Raw genomic sequence first — 24,991 nt, 5'->3', positions numbered from 1 at the left:
ATCAAACAAAAATGAAACCAAATGAAGATATTTGATTCTAGTTCGTAACAGACATAATAGTATAACCCAAATTCGTCCCTTTTTCTCTTTCAACAATAGCCCATTAATTTCATTTTTCGTGTGTTTGTGTTCCGTGTTGATGAATGATTTGTTATAATCTCTGCAATTAAATTATGATCCCGAAAATAATTGAAACCCGTTCCCTATCTGTACCATCTCTTGGTACCACCCTTCATTAGCCCACTTCCTCATAATCCAATACCCAGCATCCACTAGTTCACTGTAGAGTGATTCATAGTTGTACTTATTTATTTATTTGTAGTGTGAGTGTTAGGGTTCGAACGAGGGACTTCTCACTTACACTTCTTTTTTTTCGAACCAATTAATCTATCCCTCCCTCCCCCTTCATAATTTTACTCAACTAGTAACATTTTCTTAATTTTATTTTGGCCATCCATAAATTGTGAAATTATTTCTAAAATTCTAAATACGCTTTTCTATGGAGTTTAATGCATATATACATGTAACTAAGCAAATACAAGTGAAGTTGTCACTTTCACAAAGGCACAAATAAATGATGCAATTGATGATCTTTCATTTATTTGTTTCATGTATTTTGAAAGATCTTTCATCTTGTTTCATCTTTTACCGTTTGACGTTGTGTTAATTTATTTTAAATAAAAGAGGACTTAGGTGTTAAACTTTTAAAAATGTGAAAATATATGATGCAATTGATGATAAATATATACACACATAGATATGATTCTGCATTTATTTATTCATTTCATATGTTTTGGAAGATCTTTCATCTTTTTCCCTTTTATATTATGTTAATTAATTCAAATTAAAAGAGGACTAAGGTGTTAAATTTTTAAAAATGTGAAAATGTACTATGTGAGGGTGTATATGCCAGGGATTATTCATGTGAGTGTTTAAATTTAAGTTGAATATACAAGGAAATATCAACTTAAATCAATTTGGCTTCTGCTTGACTATTAAGTCATTCAAGCTAAAACTCTTAGGCTAAAAAATTGAATAAAGCTATTGCCATAATCTAAGGAGCTGTCCGATTTAAGGGTATGGGGTGCCCCTCTACATCTAAACACTTTAAAACACATTGTCATATTTATTAACTCATTTACATTTAAATACTTAACCCTACTTTATTTTTTGATCCATAACAAAAATTTGTCCAACTTCTTGACGTCAAAAAACTAAGCTGTAAGAATTTTTGCAATCTTAAACAATATTTTCACTTGGCCACAAGAATTTGCCATTATTTTCCTCAAATTTCAATTAACACAGTTTGAATTTCCAATTAAACCCCAGTTTAACTTAATCCCACTTTATTTCTTGAACTATCACAAAGATTTGTCCAGATTGCTTGAGATAAGAAAATTAACCTACAATTTCCATTCTTAAACAATTATTTGCCATTGATTTCTGCAATTTCAAGGTAACATATATTAAGTTTATGCTAAGGTTATGCATGCCATTGATTTCTGGAAAATTAAATTGATCGTCCCTCACACACCACTATTATAAAAATTTAGTCCTTCAAAATAAAAATCAGCGATTTTAATCCCTAACATAACCTTTTCAAGCCAATTTTGGCCGGAATGAGTTATGGACCCGTTGTATGTTCCACGTCTAAAGATAAATTTGGCAAGTTACTTATTGCGTTGACCCAAATGTAAAGTACAAATACTTGGATGCATCGGTTCATGGCCCACATATAGACCTTTATGGTTTCTATGGAGCCACGTCACTCATCTTAATAAAAGTTATTAGTTTTTTCTCTCATTTTCCTTTTCATTCCTTCTACAATAAATGTCCAAAAAATTATACAAAAACCACAATTCAGATAATGATTAAAAAGGAAAATTAATACAAAAGTCCAAAAACTCAAATCTGTAAAGATAAAGAACAACAACCCATAAAATTCTAAATAATATCAAATCCAGAAACTTTTGCCTATACATACAAATAGTAGTGATTTGAAAAGTTTGTTTGGACAGGAGTAGGGGTGTAATCGAGCCGAGTCGAGCTCGAGTATTGCTATACTCGTGCTCGACTCGACTCATATACACCAAAGCTCGAGCTCGACTCGAGCTCGAGCGAGCCCAAAAAATCGATACTCGAGACTCGACTCGAAAAATTTCCTTTAGGCTCGAGGCTTGACTCGATACTCGAGGCTCGAAATTTTTTTCATTTTAGGTCTTTTTACAATTATGTTATTACTTTTTTGCCATTATAGGATTTTATTATAAAGAAGGATATATTGTAAATTTCATATAACTTATACCCATAATGGTCATTTTATAATTATAATACATATATATTATTTAAATTATAAATATATTATTTAAATAACTCCGGCTCGTCGAGCTACTCGACTCGACTCGAGCTGGGCTATTTCGACTCGAAACTCGACTCGATTTTCATTCGAGTTACTCGAAACTCGGCTCGAACTCGGTCAACCCGAGTTCGAGCCGAGTCGTTGACCGAGCTACTCGCGAGTAGCTCGGCTCGCGTACATCCCTAGACAGGAGTGATTTGAAAAAAAATAATAATTTGCTTACTTTCCGAATGCAAATTTTAATATATTTTTTTATCTTTTTAATCATCTTTCTATCTCATATATATATCATATTATAAAATTATATTATAAAATTGTCATAGTAATTATTTTAAATAATTTCATATCCAAACAAAAAAAAGTCACCAGCACTCATGTCAGGAATCTTCTTTCCCAACCTTATCTGCTGCCTTCCACCACAACCAGTTTCCTTCAATCACTCCTCTCGATCAAGGCATTACACAAACTTCTAAACAAGTTCGGAGTGTTCAAATGACACGATAAAATGAACGAGTCATTTTCTCTTTCTAGAGCCAATCTCGCCGGCAACGCCAAATGGTGGCATCGGTTCAGGCCACAGGAGACGCTGGTACCGGCAGCGGGGGCGGCGGTGTAGCTGTACACTACTCACTGTAGTAAGAAAAGATGTAAATTATTGGAGAAATGAAGAGATATGAAGGGAAATTTTGTTATCGTCAGGAGCAACTGCGTCCTTGACCAATTTGAATCTTGACAAACAAAAACTCTACTGCTTATTTGAATTGTATTGAACATATAATTAATGAGATCTAAATTCTTATTTGAAATACTATCATTGGTCAAAACTAATTATTAGATATACAAATTTCTTCACTTGCTTGGATAAGAGATTTGAAGTTCAAATCCAAATGCATCCTCCATCGAAAACACTACAAGGTAATTTGTTTATAGTTGCCCCTTGGATTGACTCAGATAGTTTCGAAATAATCTTGTTAGGTCTCGAGATCGCGTGTTCGAATCACCTCTCTATCGCTTGTGTATCTTTGTGAGATTGGGTGCACAAGCGCAGAGAGATTAGTCCAACAAAAAGTTAAAATACTCTGTGTGTTGATAACAAAAAAATAATTTGTTTATAGCTAAGTATTAGGGGCTTCTATGATCACTAATTCTCATTATATGTACAATATATATAAATACTCGCACAATAAGTATAATTGTACAATACAATGTAAACACAACACAGAGGAACACCAACGCAATAACAAGCAAAAAGACAATAAATTTGCAATCCCTAGAAATTGTGTCCAACCATCAATTTCATCCATTCGATTGCAAGTCAAATCCATCTCCACCTAATCCGTCATGTGCAACAAAAAGACCACACCGTACATTAGTGAGGGCATGTAGCTGGGATTCAGTAATTCAATCTTACTCCCCCAGCCCATTGGAGTTTAACCTTTCGAACCTTAAAAAATCAAGTACTTGAGATTTTAATGCAAGTCCACTCATTGTTCTTTCTCCTCTGTCTAATGCTATGGAGCTGCAAAATCTAGCGGAAGAAGGTGGATTATCTTGTAGTCTGCATCAGTGGCTTAGGTCGTATGCTTAGTATGAAATTGTTCATATAAAATATTAGTAATTGTTTTCCAGTGTGCTCAGTATGGTTGTTGGACGAGAATCAAGATCAAAATACTCGACACATATTATTGCAGTAGAAGAAGTAGAAGTCCCTACATGCATGACGGAGAATTCTGCTGATGATGAACAAGAAAGTATGACTACAAAGCCTTTACTTAACGATGATCATGACTGTTTTTCAGCAAAGGGTGGCTTCAGAACCATGCCATTCATTTTAGGTAACTTCTTTTCCTTTGAATTTGTAGAAGGGGTGGGGTGGAAAGGGGGACGGTGAGGACTGAAACCTCACTTTGAAAACAAGAAACAAACGACTCTTATTAAACTGGCTATATCTGATTCTCATTCTACGTGCCTTTGTTTAATTGAAGTTTATTGAGGAAAGTTTCAGTGAAATTTTCTTCTAAGAATTGACCGTTCTGTGTTTTAATGGTTGTTTTCCGGGGGCAGCAAATGAGGCTTTTGCACAGGTGGCAAGCTATGGGCTACAGCCTAACATGATTCTGTACTTGACAAGAGAGTATCATTTGAACATGGCTACTGGGTCCAACATAATCTTTCTTTGGTCAGCAGCAACAAATTTGATGCCCCTTCTTGGTGCTATAGTTGCAGATTCATTTCTGGGTCGATTTCGGATGATCTTATTTGGTTGTGCTATTAGTCTTCTGGTAAATACCCCATTTACACACTTCAGTGTTTTCAGTAGTTAATATTTATTTTGATTATGTTTAATTTTTCATAGCACAAGAAGCTGTTTGTTCCGGTTTCTTGCATTTTCATCCATCCTGTCATTTTCAACTTCAGATTGTACTGTGAAAATGGACGAATTTTATAAAGTATCCCTGGCTTTTTTCTTTGATTTACAATCTGGCGGCCAGGATGGATCAAAGAACATTTAAAAATGCTTTGTTTAGTTGTGAGTATTTTAGTTTTGGCATCCAGACTATAATCTAGAAGCTAAGCAACTATCCTGCAGATTGCTGAAATGGAGGTGTAATTAGGCATGTGTCACGAAATTTCAATTCTGTACAGGATCACATAGTTGAAGGAGGAAAGGCTTTCTCATATCATTTTTTGAATCTATCAGGTTTCTCCCAGAATATAGCTAAATTTCTAGAGAAAATTGTGGTTAAGAGTTAGAAACATCAGTCTCTTTTCCATGGCATTTATTTCGAATACTCTTGCGAGAAATTCGATGTCAATTACTGGCAAGTCCAACGGATACAGTAGCTTTTTTATAATACACTTGCCACCAAAAAAAAATACCAGAATATTCAAATGATCTTGTGAGAAGGGGAAGTTGGGGTGTACTTTAAAATTTCATCATTGTTGCTTAAGGGTGGTGTAAATCATTCTCCTGCCGGTGTCAGATGCTTTTTTTTTGTCAGAAAAATACATCATTTCTGACTTTGTATCTTCATGCAGCGACAAAATTTTATCTGTTCCGACCCCGTGGTTAGAATCATGATCATTTCAATTAAGAACCAACATGTTTACATACGAAACTGGTGAAAAAAATTGCAGAAAAGGCATGTTTTACAATTCTTGTCTAATTCTGCTTTCTAGCAACTCTCATTTTACATAACCATCATTTTTTTCTGAAGAGGATTCCAATCATATATATATGGCATGATGTCATCCCAAAATTCAGGCCATTAGTTTCTTCACACACACAACAGCTTTATATTTTAATTTTCAGTTACAAATCCTGCTCCATTGATCTTTCATGTGCAGTGAAGAAAACTGAAAAAGAACCCCTGACTTTTAGAAGATAATTTGTTGCACATCACACTAGTAAAACTTAAAAGAAGTTTAAATCCTCTGCATCTTTCTTTTAGGCTTCACTTGTTGATGCACGGAAGTAGTCATGCTGCTGCCAGAAAGAATTGCACTACTGACCAGTAATACAGAGGGGTGCATTATTCAGTTCTTCAAATTGACTATATTATTTCTGATTTTAACGGAATCATCTAAAATGAGTTTGTACTTTGATTGAAGGGAATGGCTCTTTTATGGCTAACAACTATGATTCCACAAGCAAAGCCGCCTCCATGTTATGAATCGGATAACAACTGTAGCTGTGCGACAAGTTTTCAACTCTTTCTCTTGTGTTCTTGTCTTGGACTCACGTCTATTGGATTTGGAGGAATTGTGTCTTCATCCTTAGCTTTTGGTGCTGATCAGTTACAAAAAGCAGGTGGGCAGAACAATGGACGGGTTCTGGAGTCCTATTTCAGCTGGTACTATGCGTTATGCACAATTTCTATCTTAATTGCTTTTACTTGCATTGTCTACGTACAAGACAACTTGGGATGGCAACTTGGTTTTGGCATTCCAGTCATGCTCATGTTGTTGTCAACTCTGTCATTCTCCCTGGCTTCGCACTTATATGTCAAGTTGAAGGCTAAATCAAGTTTAATTGTCGAAATGCTTCAAGTGGCTGTAGCCTCTTATAGGAAACGGCATATAGAATTGTCAACAGAATGCCCGAAAATGCTGTACCATCACCACAGGCGTCCAGCAATTTGTCTTCCAAGTGAAAAACTAAGGTGAGTGTATTTTAATCCTCACAGTAGTGTCCCTTTGATCTTAATGTTCTGTATTTCTTTCTTTATTCACATATATGAATAATTTCAAGTTCTTGGCAACTTATTTTGATTATACAAGGTTGCCTGTACTTGGTAGCTATAATTGGTTTGCAATTAATCCTATTTTATTTTTCATGTGGTGGCGAATTCAACAATTTGTAAAAGCATTTTTTGAGTCTGAGTGTTTTTCTTTAAAGTCATTTGGAGTTTGAACATTCAAGAGAGAAGTTCCTATTAGGTCATTTAAACAATAATATTTCTCTCATGGAAGCTTCAATAATTTGTCTTCCAGGTTCTTAAATAAAGCTTGCATCATCATAGATCCTGAGAGAGACTTGACAACAGATGGAACAGCAGCAGATCCCTGGAGTCTTTGCACAGTAAATCAAGTTGAGGACCTGAAGTCGATTCTCGAAGTGATCCCCTTATGGTCCACAGGAATGATAATGTCAGTAAATAGCAGCCAGAGCTCATTTTCTGTATTTCAAGCAAAGTCCATGAACCGAAAATTTGGTCCAAACTTTGAAATGCCAGCAGGTTCTTGTAGTATGTTTGGCGTTGTTGGTGCAGTACTATGGATACCTCTTTATCTTCAGATAATCCTGCCTGTTGCATCAAGAATTTTGGGGAGACCTGTTCATCTCTCCACAAGGGAAAGAATGGGAATTGGAATGGCCCTGTCTTTTCTAGGCATGATAGTGGCAGCAACAGTGGAGCTTAAACGACGTAGTCTGGCTATCAGGGAAGGATATTCAGATGATTCAGATGCAGTGGTGGACATGTCAGTACTTTGGCTTCTTCCCCAGTTTTTCCTGATCGGCGCTGCAGCAGCTGCAAGTGCAACTGCACAGAATGAGTTCTATTATTCCGAGTTTCCAAGAAGCATGTCAAGTATATCTTCCACTCTTTCCTTACTTGGGATATCTGCGGCAAATCTTGTTTCAAGTTTTCTTATGAACGCCATCGACAAACTCTCGAAACTGGGAGGAAAAGAAAGCTGGATTTCGACCAATGTCAATAAGGGTCACTATGATTATTACTACTGGGTGCTTGCTGGCTTAAGTATGCTTAACATGATTTATTTCCTCATTTGCAACAAGGCTTATGGTCCTGGCAAAGAAGATAAGAAAGAGACAACTTTTCATGAACAGGATGACTAGAACTAGAGGTCTTTCATTGCTGTAATTAGTAGGTGAAACCTAGACAAGTTGTATCGTGATCAGTAATTCAGTACACCTGCAGAAACCTGGGAGTCAAGAATATCAGTTGATCCAACAATGTCGTTGCTGTAAAAGCTGTCATCCAACTTACTATATCTGGATGCATGCAATGATGTCTGGCAGCCGGGGACCTGTAGTAGAGGAACAATCTACCTTGGTAATTTCCCTTTTGTGGCTGGAAATACCCCCCTAGACTAGACTAGTTTTTCGCAACAAATTATTGCGGACTCCACAGAAAATTGAACAGATTAATAATTTGGTCGAACCTGGAGGGTTGGTCCATAATTTGCCCAAGGAAAATCTTTATGTTACAGTCAACTGCTCAAGGCCTTCTTCCCTCGCCAGCACCGCAACCACAGGCTGAGCAACCCCAGACAAGAGGTCTCCTGACAAACCACTGTCCAGCCCCTAAATTCCAAGAATTCACAAAAGCCCCAAACTCCAATCCCTTGATGAAGCCCACGATTCCTTACACGTAAAAGAATCTAAAATCCCCTACTTAGCTGAAAAAAAAAAAAGGAATCTAAATCTGAATTTATTTTAAATTACAGTAGTTTCATTCAGTATTGTTGAGATCCAAGTATCCAACTCAATTTCACATGTTTGACTATGAAACTCTATCTATTCTTCCGTTTTTTGAGTCCATTTCAAAACAATTACTAAAGGATAGAAAATTAGTTCAGCAATTACTAAAAGTTTGAACCCTCCTGGTGGCTTGGCTCAGTGGTTCTGTCGCCCTATTATTGTCCTTTGCCAAACCAAAACGATGGTACGTAAATGTCATAGACCCAAATTTCTTTTGGAGCCCATGTGTCCATTCCATCACATTATCACAACGTATAATATGAAGTCTACTGTTGGAATAGTTTGTGAAATGAAATAGGAATAAGACTTGTTGAAATGAAGACAGTAAAATTTTTTGGATATATCTAAACAAAAAGGTCAGTCAACACAGTGGATTTGTGACCGGATCCGCAGCTATGGGAAGTGGTCCGTTTGTGGATTCTTCTTAAAAGCTAAAAAACATTTCTGAAACATTTTTGGCATTTTCTATCCATTAATGGAACTTAATTGCTGTCTCTTAACGCCCATAAACATCAAAGACAGTGGCTGATTAATTTGTGACTCTTGAGTTAAGTCTTTTATTATAAAAATGACAAGTATTGGCAAATAAAAAAACTCTTGATCTTTTCTTTGTAAAAGAAAACTTGAAATTTGCTATCAAGTTTCTCTAAATCTTATTGTATTTTACAGGTAATTTGCCATAAATTGTAGCAAATACTTTATGTAGCTGGAACAAATAACATCTTAAGGATAACATCAAATACGCCTCATGATCATCATCTTCAACCTCATTTTCTTAGTAAAATTTGCTCAATACAAATTTTTACACTTTTATGTGCTTGTGTATCAATTACATCAACATCCAACAACTTTGTGTTAAATCGGGAAAGCACAAGGTGCCTTGTCCCTAACCCCAAAAAAAAAAAGGTGTCATGTCTCCTGCACCATCACGATTACAGGCATGTCATTTTTCTGCAGGGGAAAAAAATTAATTATATATTGCTACTGATAGGTTGCTATTTTATTATTAATTTTTCCTCCTATCTGATCTGATGTGAATTAATTATTAGATTCTACTCACTTTTCGTAACTTGGATTTATTTCAGGGAGTAGAATGAAAAGCGAGTGGCAAAGAACCAGCACTACTTAGGGAGTTAGCTTTTGATTTTTCCTTTCATGCTTCTCAGTAGGATCTCTCCTGCGCATGTCAGGGCAATTAGGAGAGCTTGACTTTTCTTCCCCATTAGCTCTTAGTAATCTCTTTTCCTTTTTCGTATGTCATCCGAAGTGAAACAAAGGATCACCTCTTGTAACTTTGCTATCTTTTCTTGATTGGAGCGAATTGAATTCTCCAAATTTCCGAGACAATGGCCGCAGCTTTTTCTTCAATTTTGTGTGGATTTTTCGCATCAAACATGAACTCATGTCCTCACTCTAATCAAGGAACAACGGAGGTTTTAGTTTGCCTAAAAATTGTGAGATCGATTTAATTTTATTCTTTCCTTTTATTTATTGGTATTCACATATTCCTTGATTGCAGTACTTGTGATTATTGAATTAATTGATTGTCTTGGATTCGAATAATTAGTTAACTTGATAATCTATTGTCAATTAGGGCATTAAATCCATAATTGTTTAATTGCCTTGAAATAGTGACAACTGGCACGATTAGATTTGTGTCAGGGGAATACGCGGGCTAATCTGAAATAACCCTGGTAGTGTGTTATTTGGTTAGAATAGAGCTCCTCTAATACGTAAGGCAATTGGGGAATTAAATCTTATGGACGTATCTAGGATTATTTCCCAATTAGAGCAGTGATTAACGGGCGTACCTTAATCACCGACACAGTAAGGAGGGGTTGACTGCCATCGCTTGCTTGGTAGTTATAACCTATTTATTAATAAATAATTGGAACTGCTTGTGCATCGATGATCAATTAGATGAACCATTGCTGAGGTTATTTCATGACTAGACATTTAATTATTATTGCCTTGATTTTAGTAAATTGCCGTTTAATTTTTAGTTGCCTATTTTATTTTTAGTTGAATTGTTTTAATTGTCATCTGTTATACAAAAACACCCCCTGTGTTACTTTGGGTTTCTAAAGAGACAAATATTCCCAGTCCCTGAGGATACGACCCTACTTGCCCTGTCTGCAAATTCATAATTAGTTGTGGAAAAAAGCCATCCCATTCCGGTATATCGGATCAAGCAAACTCTTCGGGAATAGGGTGAATCAAGTAACTCATTGCACACTTAGAGTCCCTGCTCCAGTACTTGGAATCGGGTTTTGGCTACTTTAACTGACAATTAGGTTTATTTTTATTATTGTACAGGCCTCGACAACCTGTCAGCTACAAATGTTGCTACCAACATACATGCTATTCCAAAGAAAGCAGTTTCAGATTAATCTTGCCACAAATTAATGTTGCCTCTTCCAATACTCGATTAGGACATTCGGCATCATAATATGATGCTTACAGAAATTGGCTTTGTCGAACGCTGATTTAACTCAATTGAAGAAAGATTTGCCCCACAACTAACCGTGCTTCCCACTTGCACAGCCATCTTCTTGTACTTGGCTTCGTTTCAGATCATGATCCTTTCCACCAAATGAATAAGAAGTAATGTAATGTACGTAGGACAGTTTCAGCATCCATAACAGTGCATTTTAATTTATAACCAGACTTGTTGGTTATCTTGTAACTAATATTAATAGTCTTCAATCAATTACAGAAATGCCATTTTATTACTTGTAATACCAATAAGGGATAATTTCAGAAGCTTTCCTTGAGGTTTTTTTACAATTTCACTTTGCTAAAAGGCATTTTCTTTTGCAAATTACCCTTGTATACTCATAAACTCAACTAAATTCAATTGAAGGACTTTGGAAAATACAATAAAAAGGAAATAAGATGACCTTAAGATATTAATAATTAAGACATTCATTTTCACAAACTGCTAAAATGTGATCATGTGGCCTACTACATCACTGCTGATGGAATATACTTTTCTCCCCCTTTTTTTTTTTTTTTTTTATTTTCAAGCCCTTTTAAAGTCAAATTTGTTATTTCAATTTCTTGTGAACCTACGTATTTCAACCATCAACAATTTGATATCGTTTCTCTCTACTGTTTGTTACAGCCTATTAACTCTTTTAGCCTGCCGTACATGATATTTGGTTATAATTTTTTTTTCAACTATTTGGTGCATTTTCAAGTTATTTTTTTCGTTGAATTAGTTACATCAATTACCTATAAGCCACATGATGGCAATTTGGAAATGAAAATACATTTTAGCATTTCATATTAATATTTTATAGGTAAGGGCTGACATTTGTTACATTGAAAGTGAAAATTAGGAGAGTAGATATAATTATATTACGGTACGGCAAAAATCTAATTATATTGTTTGTTCCGAGATTATTAGCACCATAAATTCTTAAATAAGTTTTTATTGACTGAACAAGTCTTCATTTTGATATATCTGTGGGTGAAACCTTAACCATATGATTACTAAAATTCCTTCCTGTAGAAAATCCTACTAATAGCTCACAGGATAAGGTAACATAAAACAGTTCCACAATAAGAAAGAGAGTGATTAAGAATATTTTAAATTAAAAAAAATAAACTCTTTGTTTTTGGAGCCAAAAGGAACCTTCTATTTATGTTTCTTCTACTCTTCACTCTTGACAACCAAATGGTTTTCTTCATGTGTGAGTACAGAAATACGCACAAAGGCATAGAAATATACTATAGATGTTTTGGTCATTTTCACAATTGATGTGTAGATATTGCTAACAACAAAAAGTGACCTCTCCTTCTAAACTTCCCTAACTTGTTTTCTAGTAAACACTTGTCCGGAGTGCAGATTTCTAAATTTTCTGTGCATTCGATGTTTTGATTCTTTCTACTTACATGTCCAAAAAATCTAGTGTAGGCTGATACACATAAATTTGAAAGCTCACATAGGCTTCAGGTCTAGTTCCGAGTTCAGTTAGCAATTTAGCAATTGTTCTACTCTTTTACGAAGAGAATTTGTACTAGTAACTAATCCAAATTATGCATAAGTTGTTGGAATCCTTAAGTTTTCAGATTGTGGTAGTTCTCTAAATATTTTTCTTCAGCAAAGAAAAATGGAATTTAAGAAACAAAAATGAAGAAGAATTTAAACTCAAAACCTTAACGTTCTGATATCCAAACCGTTCAAGTTGTAGTAGTTTCCAGTTTAACGGATCACGTGTTCGGTCGAATGTCCCTTTAAGCAAACTAATGGTATAGCTGTCTTTCAAATGATCAAAGGGACCATGCATCTTAGGAGGTACTGCCATTGGACAATTTTGCTACTACTATGGCCTATTTCCATCAATACTCGATTGAGACCTGACTTGGACTTTCCCTAACTATTCTTTGTGTCGGTTAACCCCTTGAGAGATAAAAATACCTCTCTATTATGCCAAGTTCTTAATATTAAAATTTTTGCTTCCTTTCTTTATTGAATTTTAACATGTGGCTCAATTTTAATTACTATAATTGATAGTGGTAAAGTTTCACATGAGAGGAGTATGTATATAATACACCAACAATTGTTATTAATAATCCAAAAATAAATACAAAGAGTTCAAGAAAGGAGCAAACATAGAGGTAATGGCTTGACTACCGTAGGGAAACTATGTTATGAATGAAGGTGAAGTTTACCAATTAACCATGCATATGGTACTTCTAGAAATTGGAGGGAAGAAGGATTAAGAAGAAAGAGACGAGGAAGAGGGAGAATGATAGAGAGAGAAAGGAAAATGAATTTGTTATTACCAAATCTGTTGAGGGTAGCACGTGGGCCCCACCTTTTACTACAAATTCTATTAGTCAGCCTCTAACTAACTTAGCTATCTTTTAAATCATTGCTAATCAAAACTACATCGTTTTTGCCTTCCCCAATTCACTGGCTAATTTCCTGATCCAATTACCCCCACATCCTAACAATTCCTCTCCATGAAATCAGACTTGTTCTCAAGTCTAGAAGTCAGGGAACTGATTTTCAATAAAAGACTTGTCATCCCATGATGTTTTGTCATAGCTCAAATGATTCCATTTGATCAAGAACTGGATGACAGGTTTCCCCTCTCGCATGATAACTCTTCTCTTCAAGATAGTTTCTAGTTTCAATGGACACTGATCATGTTCGTCCAACTCTGGTAGCTTAGATGAACTGCTCTATAATAACCCCAGTTTATTCTTTAACAATGAAACATGAAATAGAGGGTGCGGTCTTGCATCTGCTGGAAGTTTTAGTTTGTAGGCTATTTCTCCAATCTTTTCCTCTACCTGAAATGGCCCGTAATATTTGGCTGACAAATTGAGGCACTTCCTTACAACCACAGTCTGCTGCCTGTATGGTTGCAGCTTTAAAAATACCTAGTCACCCATAGAAAAGTTTCTCTTAGTCCTGTGTTGATCTGCATAGTATTTCATTCTCTGCTGAGCCTTTGCTAAATGTTCCCTGATACAACTTGAGATTCTGTTTCTTTCTTGAACCATATTGGATACTGCAGGTACTACTGAGTCTAGATAAGGTCCTAGTGGTAGTGGTGTGGGTTTGTACCCAAAAAGAGCTTCAAAGAGGGTCATGTCAAGACTAGAATGATAAGTGGAATTATACCACCACTCAGCCAGTGATAACCATTTACTCCATTGCGAAGGAAATTCCCCTGTCATGCATCTCAAGTAATTTTCTACACATTGATTTAATCTCTCACTCTGGTCGTCAGTTTGGGGATGATAAGAGGATGAATAATGTAGCTCTATTCCTACTATTTTAAAAAGTTCCTTCCAAAACCCACTGGTGAATATCTTGTCCCTATCAGTTACGATAGATCTGGTAAACCATGTAGCTTGTAGATATGGTCTAGGAAGACCTGAACAACATTTCTAGCTGTGAAAGGGTGAGTAAGCATGATGAAGTGACCAAACTTGGTGAATCTGTCAATCACCACCAGGATAGCATTATACCCCTGTGACTTAGGCAGTCTCTCAATAAAATCCATAAAGATACGGAGCCATGCTTGTTTAGGTACTGGAATTGGTTGTAACAATCTAGGGTAAGAAACATGTTCAAACTTGTTCCTTTGACAAATATCACAGCTCTGCACATAGGATATTACTTCCTGCTTCATTCCTGGCTAGTAGAATAGAGTCTTAAACTTCTGCCAACAGTTCCTCTGACCTGAGTGACCTCCTATTGCTGAGTCATGCAATGTCTGAATTAGTTGGCTCTTGATGCTGTTGGCACTTCCCACATAAATTTTACCTTGATACTTTAGGATCCCATCCAATCGAGTGTAGTCAACATGGGAATTGGGATCCAATATTAGTTGGCTCATAATATTTTGACAGTATAGGTCACCTTCATAGCTTTTCTGCAACTCCTCAATCCATCCAGGTTTAACAGATGTAATTGCCAAACAGGATCTAAGTTCCATCTTGGATGCAGCTTCATGTCTCTTGGATAATGCATCTGCCACCTGATTTTCAGCTCCTTTCTTATACTGTATCTCATAATCCAACCCTAACAACTTAGTCATCCATTTATGCTGAATAGCAGTGTTCAGTTTCTAATCCAAGAGATATTTTAGTGATTGATGATCAGTCTTTATAATGAAATGACTCCCAACTAGATAGTGCCTTCATTTTGTTACTGCCAATTACTAAAACCAGGAGTTCCTTCTCCTAAACTAATGGTCCCAAATTTTTGATTGATAATGCCTTGCTCAAAAAGGCAATGAGATGCTTTTCTTGCATTAATACTACTCCAATTTCTCCCTCACTAGCATCTGTCTCTACTATGAAAGGTTTCTTAAAGTCTGGCAACTGGAGAATTGGAGCTGAGCATATCAACTTTTTTAAGTGCTCAAAGGAGCCTTGTGCCTGACTATTCCATTTAAAGCTATCTTTCTTTAACAATTCAGTGAGTGGTTTACAAACAAGACCATAATGTTTTATAAACCTCTTGCAATAACCTGTGAGACCCAAAAAAACCCCTTAATTCCTTCACTAATTGAGGTACAGGCCACTGTAAAATGCTATTGATTTTAGGGTAATCCATACTGACTCCTTTATCAGTAATGGTCTGCCCCAAGTAATCAATCTTCTTCTGAGCAAATGCACACTTAGATTTTTTTGCATAGAATTGATGTTTTCTTAAAACACTCATTACAATCCTTAAGTGTTGTATATGAACTTCCAATGTATGACTATATACCAGTATATCATCAAAAAAAATCAAGACAAATTTTCTCATATATGGTTGGAATACCTAATTCATCAGTGACTGGAATGTTACTAGTGCATTTGTGAGTCCAAAAGGCATGACTAGGAACTCAAAGTGTCCACAGTGAGTTTGAAAAGCTGTATTGAAAGTATCCTAGGGTTTAACCCTGATCTGGTGGTATCCTGTTGTGAGATCCAACTTAGTTTTGAAAACAGAACCAGCTAGTTCATCCAGTAATTCATCTACATTAGGTATTGAAAATCTGTCCTTCATGGTTATCTCATTCAACTTCCTGTAATCCACACAGAATCTCCAGGTTCCTTCCTTCTTCGTGACCAATGACACAGGAGAAGCAAAGGGGTTGTTGCTGTATTTGACTATAGCTTTTTGAAGCATTTTAGCAACCTATTTTTCTATTTCCTCTTTGTGACAGTGAGGGTACCTGTAAGGCTTCAATTTAAATGGTTGTGCCTCTAGTTTGAGATGTATCTCATGGTCTACATTTCTACTTGGGGGTAAGGAGCTTGGGGTTTAGAGCACATCTTCATATTCTTGTAGTAGTTCCACTACTCCCTATGGTATAGGTTATGTTCCTTCTTCTGCCTCACTTTTAGTGTTCAATGCCATGCACATTTGCCTCTTGTATTCAATGAATGTCCTCAGATCCTTCCCTCTGATCAAATCCAGATCACAGTCCTCTGCTTGTCCATGCAAGTGGATTTCATTTCCTTCATTATGCAAGGATATCCTAAGTTGTTGGAAATCAAATGTGATAGGGCTGAAATGTGTCATCCAATCCATTCCCAATATTATATCCCATCCCCCTAACTCCATCACCTTTAGATTGAATTTGAAGCTGTCTTGATTAATCCTCCAGTGTACATTAGGATAGATAGCATTGCTAGATACACTTGCTCCATTCCTCATAATGACAAAGATTGGCTGTTCAACCCATCTGTAGTTAATGTCTATTCCAATGACCATTTCACTATTGATATAGCTGTCTGAGCTTCCAGTGTCTACCAGTGTCTACCAGTATCAACACCTATTCACCATCTAGGATGCCTGTCAGTATAATTGTCTTCCTTCTCAGTGAATCAGACAAGGCATGCAGGGATAATTCCATAGTCTGTCTATGATTTCTTGTCTATACATCCTGCTCTCCTAACGCATCTTTCAAAGTAGCATCCTCCTCCTATTCTAGTATCATACAGTTTGCATGTCCTACCTTACACTAGTGACTTATTCCATATCTTTCCCCACATTTGAAACACAGTCCCTTACTCATTCTATATTCATCTCCTGTGCTGAGATTTTCCTCAATTCTTTGGTATCCTCATGAGATCTTGTGCTGAATCTAGGAGGTTTGAAAGTATTATTGACAGGAATCCTCAGTGGCAGGAATCTTGTGCTGATCTTGTTACTGCCTAGAGTTGATGCATTTCCTTTTGTCAGTCCAAATCTACTTTCCACCAACTGTTTGGAACTTTCTCTGGAGTTCTTATTCTTCACTTTAAGTGAATAATCCTGCCACTGAGACAACTCATAAGCTTCAGTTAATGTAGTAGGCTTCAACATTCTAATCATAGGCTTGATTTCCTCCCTTAAGCTACTGATGAAACTAGAAATGAAGTAGCTTTTATCAAGATTCCGATTCTTGATCAACATCAAGGGTTTCAGTTCTTCAAATTTCTCTTGATATTCTTCAATACTGCCTTCTTATTGTAATTTGTTAAATTCTTCCATTACATCCTTGCAAATACTGTCAGTAAACCTCTTGCATAATAGCTCTCCAAATTCTACCCAACATAATCCAAGTTTCTCAATTTTTATACCTTGGAACCACTTATCAGCCTTTCCTTCTAAATACATTTCTATTACTTCAACCTTCCGGTCTTCCGGAATTTGATAGTTCAGAAAATATTTGTTACATTTACGCAACCAATCCCTAGGATTTTCCCCAGTAAACAACTGTAAATCTATCTTAGGAGGATTTGGAAGGTGATACTTATCCCAATCTCTTTTGACGGATTTCTGTTGTTCTCCTTCAGCTTGCAATCTCTGATGAGCTGGAGGTGTAGGCAGAATTGGCTTCTGATCCACCATCATTCTTCCTTCTCCTTCCGTTATCTTGTCCTTCCCAGGAGTCATCTTAGACAAAAGTGTGTTGAATTTCTGTTCCAAAAACTTGCTGAAGTTCTGCTCCATTCCTGTCAAAAGATTCTCCATTCTTTTATTGTTCTTTTCCAATTCCATTTTTAGATCGCTCTTAAGTTGTTGTTGCTCAGATTGAGATGAATGTAGAGATTCCACCAACTCTTGAAGCTTGATTTCTTGCTTTTTCACTTGTTCCTCTAGTGTTCTGAATCTAGTGCTTTTAGCCATGGATTTGCCTGATTCTCCATTCTTTTATTGTTCTTTTCCAATTCCATTTTTAGATCGCTCTTAAGTTGTTGTTGCTCAGATTGAGATGAATGTAGAGATTCCACCAACTCTTGAAGCTTGATTTCTTGCTTTTTCACTTGTTCCTCTAGTGTTCTGAATCTAGTGCTTTTAGCCATGGATTTGCCTGATTCTCCATTCTTTTATTGTTCTTTTCCAATTCCATTTTTAGATCGCTCTTAAGTTGTTGTTGCTCAGATTGAGATGAATGTAGAGATTCCACCAACTCTTGAAGCTTGATTTCTTGCTTTTTCACTTGTTCCTCTAATGTTCTGAATCTAGTGCTTTCAGCCATGGATTTGCCTAATAAACTCCGAGAATCTACTGCTTTAGATACCAATTGTTATGAGCGAAGGTGAAGTTTACCAATTAACCATGCATTTGGTACTTCTAGAAATTGGAGGGAAGAAGGATTAAGAAGAAAGAGACGAGGAAGATGGAGAATGATAGAGAGAGAAAGGAAAATGAATTTGTTATTACCAAATCTGTGGAGGGTAGCACGTGGGCCCTACATTTTATTGCAAATTCTGTTAGTTAGTCTCTAATCGACTTAACTATCTTTTAAATCCTTCCTAATCAAAACTACATCGTTTTTGCCTTCCCCAATTCACTGGCTAATTTCCTGATCCAATTACCCCTCACACCCTAATAAACTACTCCCGAACAACTTGCATGTGCACTGAACAAAACTCTCGACAATCTAACTGCAAAGACGCCCTAATCATTCCAGGAAGCTGGTCATATGAAGTGCAAAAAAACTCTTGAGGAAAGAAACAAATTTGCTAACATGTCAACTAATGAATTAGCCTCTCTAAATATATGCGCGATCAAAGCCGAAAAGAAGTCCAACAAAGTTCGTATCCTTCTAAGTGTGTTACACAATGGCAATTTAGCTACCATTCTTGATATAATCAGTCGAACCAAGTTCTCTGAGTCCACTTCTACCATTAACTTCCCCTCTAACTCCCATTGACACAGTTGAAAACCATGCAATGATGATAAACTTTTTGTAAATCGTATATTCGTCTCTCCAAACTCCTTATAATAAGCAAAGATTAGCCGACCATCAGAATCTCTCAACACCCCCTCCCTCCATAAACTCGACCCCGAGCAACACTCGAATTTGTATTTAGCTTAAAGCAGTGAAGTGGAGGCCTCCTCCAAGCAACCGCTACCCCTTTCTGCCTCTGCTTCAAAGACACAACTAACCGCGCCCATGGGTCATCCATGTCTCCCTTAAAATTACTTGCAGATACCAACAATTGATTATCTTTAAAAAGGCAAAGAAAAAATAATGTAATAAGCAAATATCCATTAGAGAAAAAAAGAACAAAAAATGTCCAGATAACTCACATGTGAATGTTTGATTATAAAACAATGGGTAATTGACTTTGAATTGTTCAAATAAAAGAAAATAGAATACAAAAGTTTTTGTTAAATTGGAGAATAAATGATATTGATATATAATTAACTAATTGTGTAAAAAAATTCTATATAGTTTCTTTATAATTACAAATTAGAGAATGGATATCTTTAATTTTTTTGTTAGCAAAATTTTTTATTTGCTCAAAAATAAAAATTTGAAAAAAACTAATTTTGGCTAAAAAATAAAAGAGAGAAAAATACACCTATATAGTAGAAGGGTATTTTTGTCTCTCATGAGCTTAAGTGACAAAATAAAAATTGAGAGAGTAAAGTAAGAGTCAATGTATAGTTTCAAGGGATAAATTGTAATTAACCCTTAATTCAATTGCATAAAAACTTAGGTCAACGACTAACCATCTTCCCCACTTTCATAACCATATTTTTTTGTCAGGGAGAGTTGGATTGGGTGATAAGGTGGAAAAAATTATAAGTAGGAGGTCCTGTATTCAACACCTCCCATTTACGAAAAAAATACAAATACAAATACCAAAACAAAAAAAAAGTTTCTTTTCCTAGTTGCCTTCGTCTTCGACTATGACCTTTTCTTCCAAATGATCAATGGTAATACAAGGCGTTTTAGCATCCGTAGTCCATTATTACAAGATTTATTGATCACAGTGGGATAAATTTCTTTACAAATACTAATTTTATATAGTGTCATTGCTTTTAATGCTAGTAATACTCTTTGATTAATTACAGAAATCCCATAAAACTTTAGCAAAATCTAAACTCTTTTAATCTTGTGTTTCAAAAGAGAGTATTCCAATGGCTTTGAGGCACTCGCCTTGGATGAAGTCATTGAGTCAGATTGCTAGTCCGACGTGAGATGCTTTTTTTAGCCATTGATTGAGAAGATAAGTCCACATATAACCATTTGATTGGAATATTACAAAAACCATCTAATATATTCATGTAGCAGAAGTTATGATTTTTTTTTTTAAATTTTTTGTAACTTGGTAGAAACTGTCAAACATGCATTGAGGTAGCCAATTCAATTTAGAAATTTTCGCAGATAGAACCATTTTCACTTACCAGGATGATATAAATGCATCACCTATAACTTCCAGCTAGATTATTCCATCTGAACATACTCCAAAAATATTTGTACCACAGGACATCCTCACGTTTTGCACGAGATCTCAATAACAAGTTTCTGAAAACGTCAAGCCTGGATATTTATAGTAGATGTTTCCCAGGTGGCAACCAGGTCAGAAAACAGGTTGGCGGGTTAGGTTGAGACTCGGGTACAACACAAAACTCATTGACCCGAACATGACCTGTTAATCCGAAACGGGTCAGGATACCTAACCCGAACCCAAAAATTTCGGGTTGATAGGTTGGCGGATCAACCTGAATGATCTAAAACATAAATTCAATTTATTAATTACCATTGTAGTTTCTAACAGAACCAATTTCACACAAAGCTAATTACATAATCAAGTAATAAAAATTTTGATAAAACAATTCCAAACTAGATCTGAAATAAATTAAAACACCATAAAAGTGTTTTATTCCTAACCATATCTAAAATAAATTAAGATACTATAAAAATAGAAAATAATATAATATATCATTTATCCAAACTTAATAATTCCAACTTCACACAAGTTAAACAAATTCATTTAGGATTAAGTGGTTAATGCCTTTGGGGAAAAAAGAATAACTTAGCTTATTTAGATACAATATTTTTGTATTTATTAAAATATTTGTAAATTATAAACGGGTTATCGAGTTAACCCGTTAGTGACTTGAATTTGACCTTTTTTTCGGGTTCATTGGGTTCGACCGGATTTTGACCCGAACCCGCGAAACCTTAACCCAAACCCATTAAATTCGTTTTAGATTCGTATCGTATTTTCAGGTCGTGTCGAAAATTGTCACCCCTATCTATGACACCATATGTTGGTTAGGTAAGGTTGTTTGTTTGAGTTTCATTACTAACGTGAGAATTGTATTGGTGGTCGACCTGTAACAATCCTTATAATTAAGGATAAAATCCAAAAAAGTCCCCTGTGATTAAACTAATCTACGAAAAAAGTCTCTTATGGTTTCAAATAATACATTTCTATCCCTCATGGTTTGAACTAATTTGAAACAACAACGAAAATCGCCAAAACTAACGAATGTGGATGAAATGACACAATTACCCTAATGTATATAAGCAATAAAAGACTTTTTAATAATCATCCTATTAAGCAAACTTACAGAAAAACTCCCTGTGGTTAAACCAATCTATGAAAAAGCCCACTATGGTTACATATTCCTTTTATTTATTTATTTTGTGCATAGGAATAAGGTAAGTTGTATTTGGAAGTTTTTATTTATTTATTTTATGTATAGAAATAAGGTGAGTTTTATTTGAGAATATTTATATATTTATTTTATGTATAAAAATAAGGTGAGTTGTATTTGAGAGTTTTAGGTTGTTTTTGAAAATTTTATGAGTTCTAAGGGGTTTAATAGGTATATAATCTTATTTGAATTAAAAAATTATTTTCCATATCAAGCAACCTCAAACTTGTTAATTTAAATGAATTTTGTTGATTTTTCACATTAGTTCAAACCACGAGGTATTGGATTGTATTATTTGAAACCATAAGAGATTTTTTCTGTAGGTTTCCTTAACTATATGGAGCTTTTTTGTATTATAACTCTAAGGGTATAATAGGTATATCAACTGAAAATTTGTTTGTTTCTAGTACAAATACTCGCAAAAGAAGTGCGTGTATTTTAAACCCGTTAATTCAAACGATTTTTGTTACTTTTTAAAAGTAATTCAAACCATAAGATACCGGAATATATGTTTTGAAACTATAGGGAGTTTTCTATAGATTCATTTATCCTCAAGGGGCTTTTTTATATTTTACCCTTTTCATTAAACTATGATCCTGAAAAAAATTGGTGCCAGTTCCCTACCTATACCACCTCTTGGTACCACCTTTATTGGTCTGCTTCCTCATAAATCAACACCCCACATCCACCAATTAACTGCGGTGTGATTCATAGTTGTACTTATTTATTTTGTAGTGTAATTGAAAGGGATCGAATTAGAGACCTCTCACTTACACTCCTCCCAACCCACCCAACCCATCGCTCCCTTCTCCTTCATAGTTGTACTCAGCTAGTAATAGTTTTTTAATTTTATTTTAGCCATCCACAAATTGTGAAGTTATTCCTAGAAATCTAAATATGATTTTCGATAGAGTTTAATGCATACATGCATGTAACTAGGTAGATACAAGTAAAGTTGTTACTTTCATAAAGGTACAAATAAATGATGCAATTGATGATCTTTCATTTATTTGTTTCATGTATTTTGAAAGATCTTTCATCCTTTTCCTTTTTATGTTGTGTTAATTAATTCTAATTAAAAGAGGACTTAGGTGTTAAACCTTTAAAAAAGTGAAAATATACCATGCAATTGATGATAAATATATACACATAGATATGATTCTGCATTTATTTATTTGTTTCATATGTTTTAGAAAATCTTTCATCTTTTTCCCTTTTATATTATGTCAATTAATTCAATTTAAAAGAGGACTAAGGTATTAAATTTTTAAAAATGTGAAAATATATTGTGTGAGGGTGTATATGCAAGGGAATATTCATATGAGTGTTTAAATTTAAATTGAATATACAAGAAAATATCAACTTAAATCAATTTGGCTTCTGCTTCAATATTAAGTTATTCAAGCCAAAACTTTTAGGTTAAAAAATTCAATAAAGCTTTTGCAATAATCTAAGGAGCTTTCTGATGTAAGGGTACGGGGTGGCCCTTTACATCTAAACCCTGTAAAACACATTGTCTTATTTATTAATTCATTTACATTTAAATACTAAACCCTAAACCCAGAGTTGTAATTCAACTTATTTCAGTTGTCTTGAATTTTTCGAAGTCAATTAGAATTAACTTGGATCAGCCATCACTTTTCTTTGGTCGTTTGCCTCCCTATTATGGATCTGGAGCAAGTCCAAAAATAAAACTCAAAGATTGCAGCAGCCATTCCTTCACCACCACTGCTTGCTCCAGCGGCATCAGCCCCAGAGGCACCAGCTCCGGTGGCACCTCCTCTGGAGCTCCTGCGGAAACCAGCTCCTGCGGCACCAAATCCAGCGGGACTAGCTCCAGAGTCACCAGCTTCGGAGGCATCAGCTCAGGAGGCGGCTCAAGGTCACATATGAATTACCAAGTTGGCTTCTGGGGTTGACGGCAAAGCTTTTGACAATCACACAGTTTCACATTCTGTCAGTCGCAGCCCATCACTCATTTCGCCATCGTCATCCGTTCGGCCACCGTTTACTACTGTAACAAGCCTCGACTTCTGCTTGTTTGTCTGCCATCAGGTTTGATGTTGTTCCCTCAATTGTTGCGCTGCCACGCATCAGTCCTTTTCCCTCGTTCTTCTGTCGCTACCCTCAAAGCTGCCGGTCATCATTTCACTGGTCAACTCCGTTGCCACCGTTCGACTGCAGGCCCGTGCTTGGCCAATCTTGTTCGTTGGACATCTCGCAACAACGCAAGATCGCAATCATATCCTAGGTGATCTTCGTCAGGGAGTTGCCCTGTTCGTCGATGCTACCTGTTAGTTGTGAGATTCTTTCATTTCCGATTACCTGGTAAGGCTTAGACATTAGGGTCCACCTACCATAGTGCTAGTCAACATAATACTAAAGGACAGCTAAGATCTCGTGAGAAAAATTGGAGAAAAGCCAACACTGTTTGAAAAGTAGAAAACTTTTGCTGAAAGTGCCCGACAAATTAATTGAATTTGGCCGACTGACAATCACGATTGATGGCTGTAGAGGCTGCCCATCCCTCGATTAAGGGTGGGCATCCCTCCACAATTCCGACATTCCATTCCAAGTCCTTCTCGGAGCTTTTTAAGCCTCAGTAACGAACACAAATTTCAGCGTCGCAGTCAACTCACCGTGAGGAACCAGCGGTCTCCTTTTCCCATGATGCCATTGAAGCTATCGTACAACCACTCTGTTACGCGCTGGTGGGCAAGTTCTCTCGCGGCAGGCCCCGCATGAAAGATATCCATAAGTTTTTCTGTTCTCTGGACTTGAAAGACACCTTCACTATTGGCTTGATGGATGCTCGGCACGTCCTCATTCGGCTTCATAATGAGGCTGATTTTTTGCGTGTATGGAAGCGGAACATCTGGTATGTTCTTGGAAGCCCGATGCGAGTGTTTAAATGGACACCCACCTTTCATGTTGATAGGGAGTCGTCCCTTGTGCCCGTATGGTTCAGTCTGCCCAAACTTTTAGTTTATTTATTCGACAAACAATGCTTGTTCCCCATAGTTTCTTGTCTAGGCCGGCCGTTGTTCATTGATTCTGCAACAGCTGCGATGTCTAGACCTAGTGCTGCTCGGGTCTGTGTCGAGATAGACCTTCTGAAGGAGTTGCCATAACGGGTGTGGATCCAGCTAGGGAAAGGCCACGGGTTTTGGCAGCCGCTTAATCCAGAAAGTTTACCATAATATTGCACCCATTGTCATCG

The 24,991-nt window shown here is 36.1% G+C and overlaps 1 protein-coding gene across 6 annotated transcripts in view; it reads left to right on the top strand.

The window, feature by feature from the left end:
* Nucleotides 1-24,991, top strand: part of LOC113781219 (protein NRT1/ PTR FAMILY 1.2-like) — a 46,530-nt gene that overhangs the window by 10,110 nt on the left and 11,429 nt on the right. For 2 of the 6 annotated variants that reach the window (XM_027327115.1, XM_027327116.1), the window contains exon 1: nt 3,713-4,194. In XM_027327115.1, the coding sequence (XP_027182916.1) occupies nt 3,999-4,194 (196 nt within the window). In that variant the 5' untranslated portion in view covers nt 3,713-3,998. Of the gene's footprint in view, nt 1-3,711; nt 4,195-4,423; nt 4,642-5,971; nt 6,523-6,853; nt 8,072-24,991 lie in introns of those variants that run through there. The other 4 variants (XM_027327112.1, XM_027327111.1, XM_027327109.1 and 1 more) reach the window with 4 other exon arrangements.

Source organism: Coffea eugenioides, chromosome 8, assembly GCF_003713205.1.
Source record: "Coffea eugenioides isolate CCC68of chromosome 8, Ceug_1.0, whole genome shotgun sequence".
Classification (NCBI taxonomy): Eukaryota; Viridiplantae; Streptophyta; class Magnoliopsida; order Gentianales; family Rubiaceae; genus Coffea; species Coffea eugenioides.
This window is presented reverse-complemented; position numbering and strand designations above follow the sequence as displayed.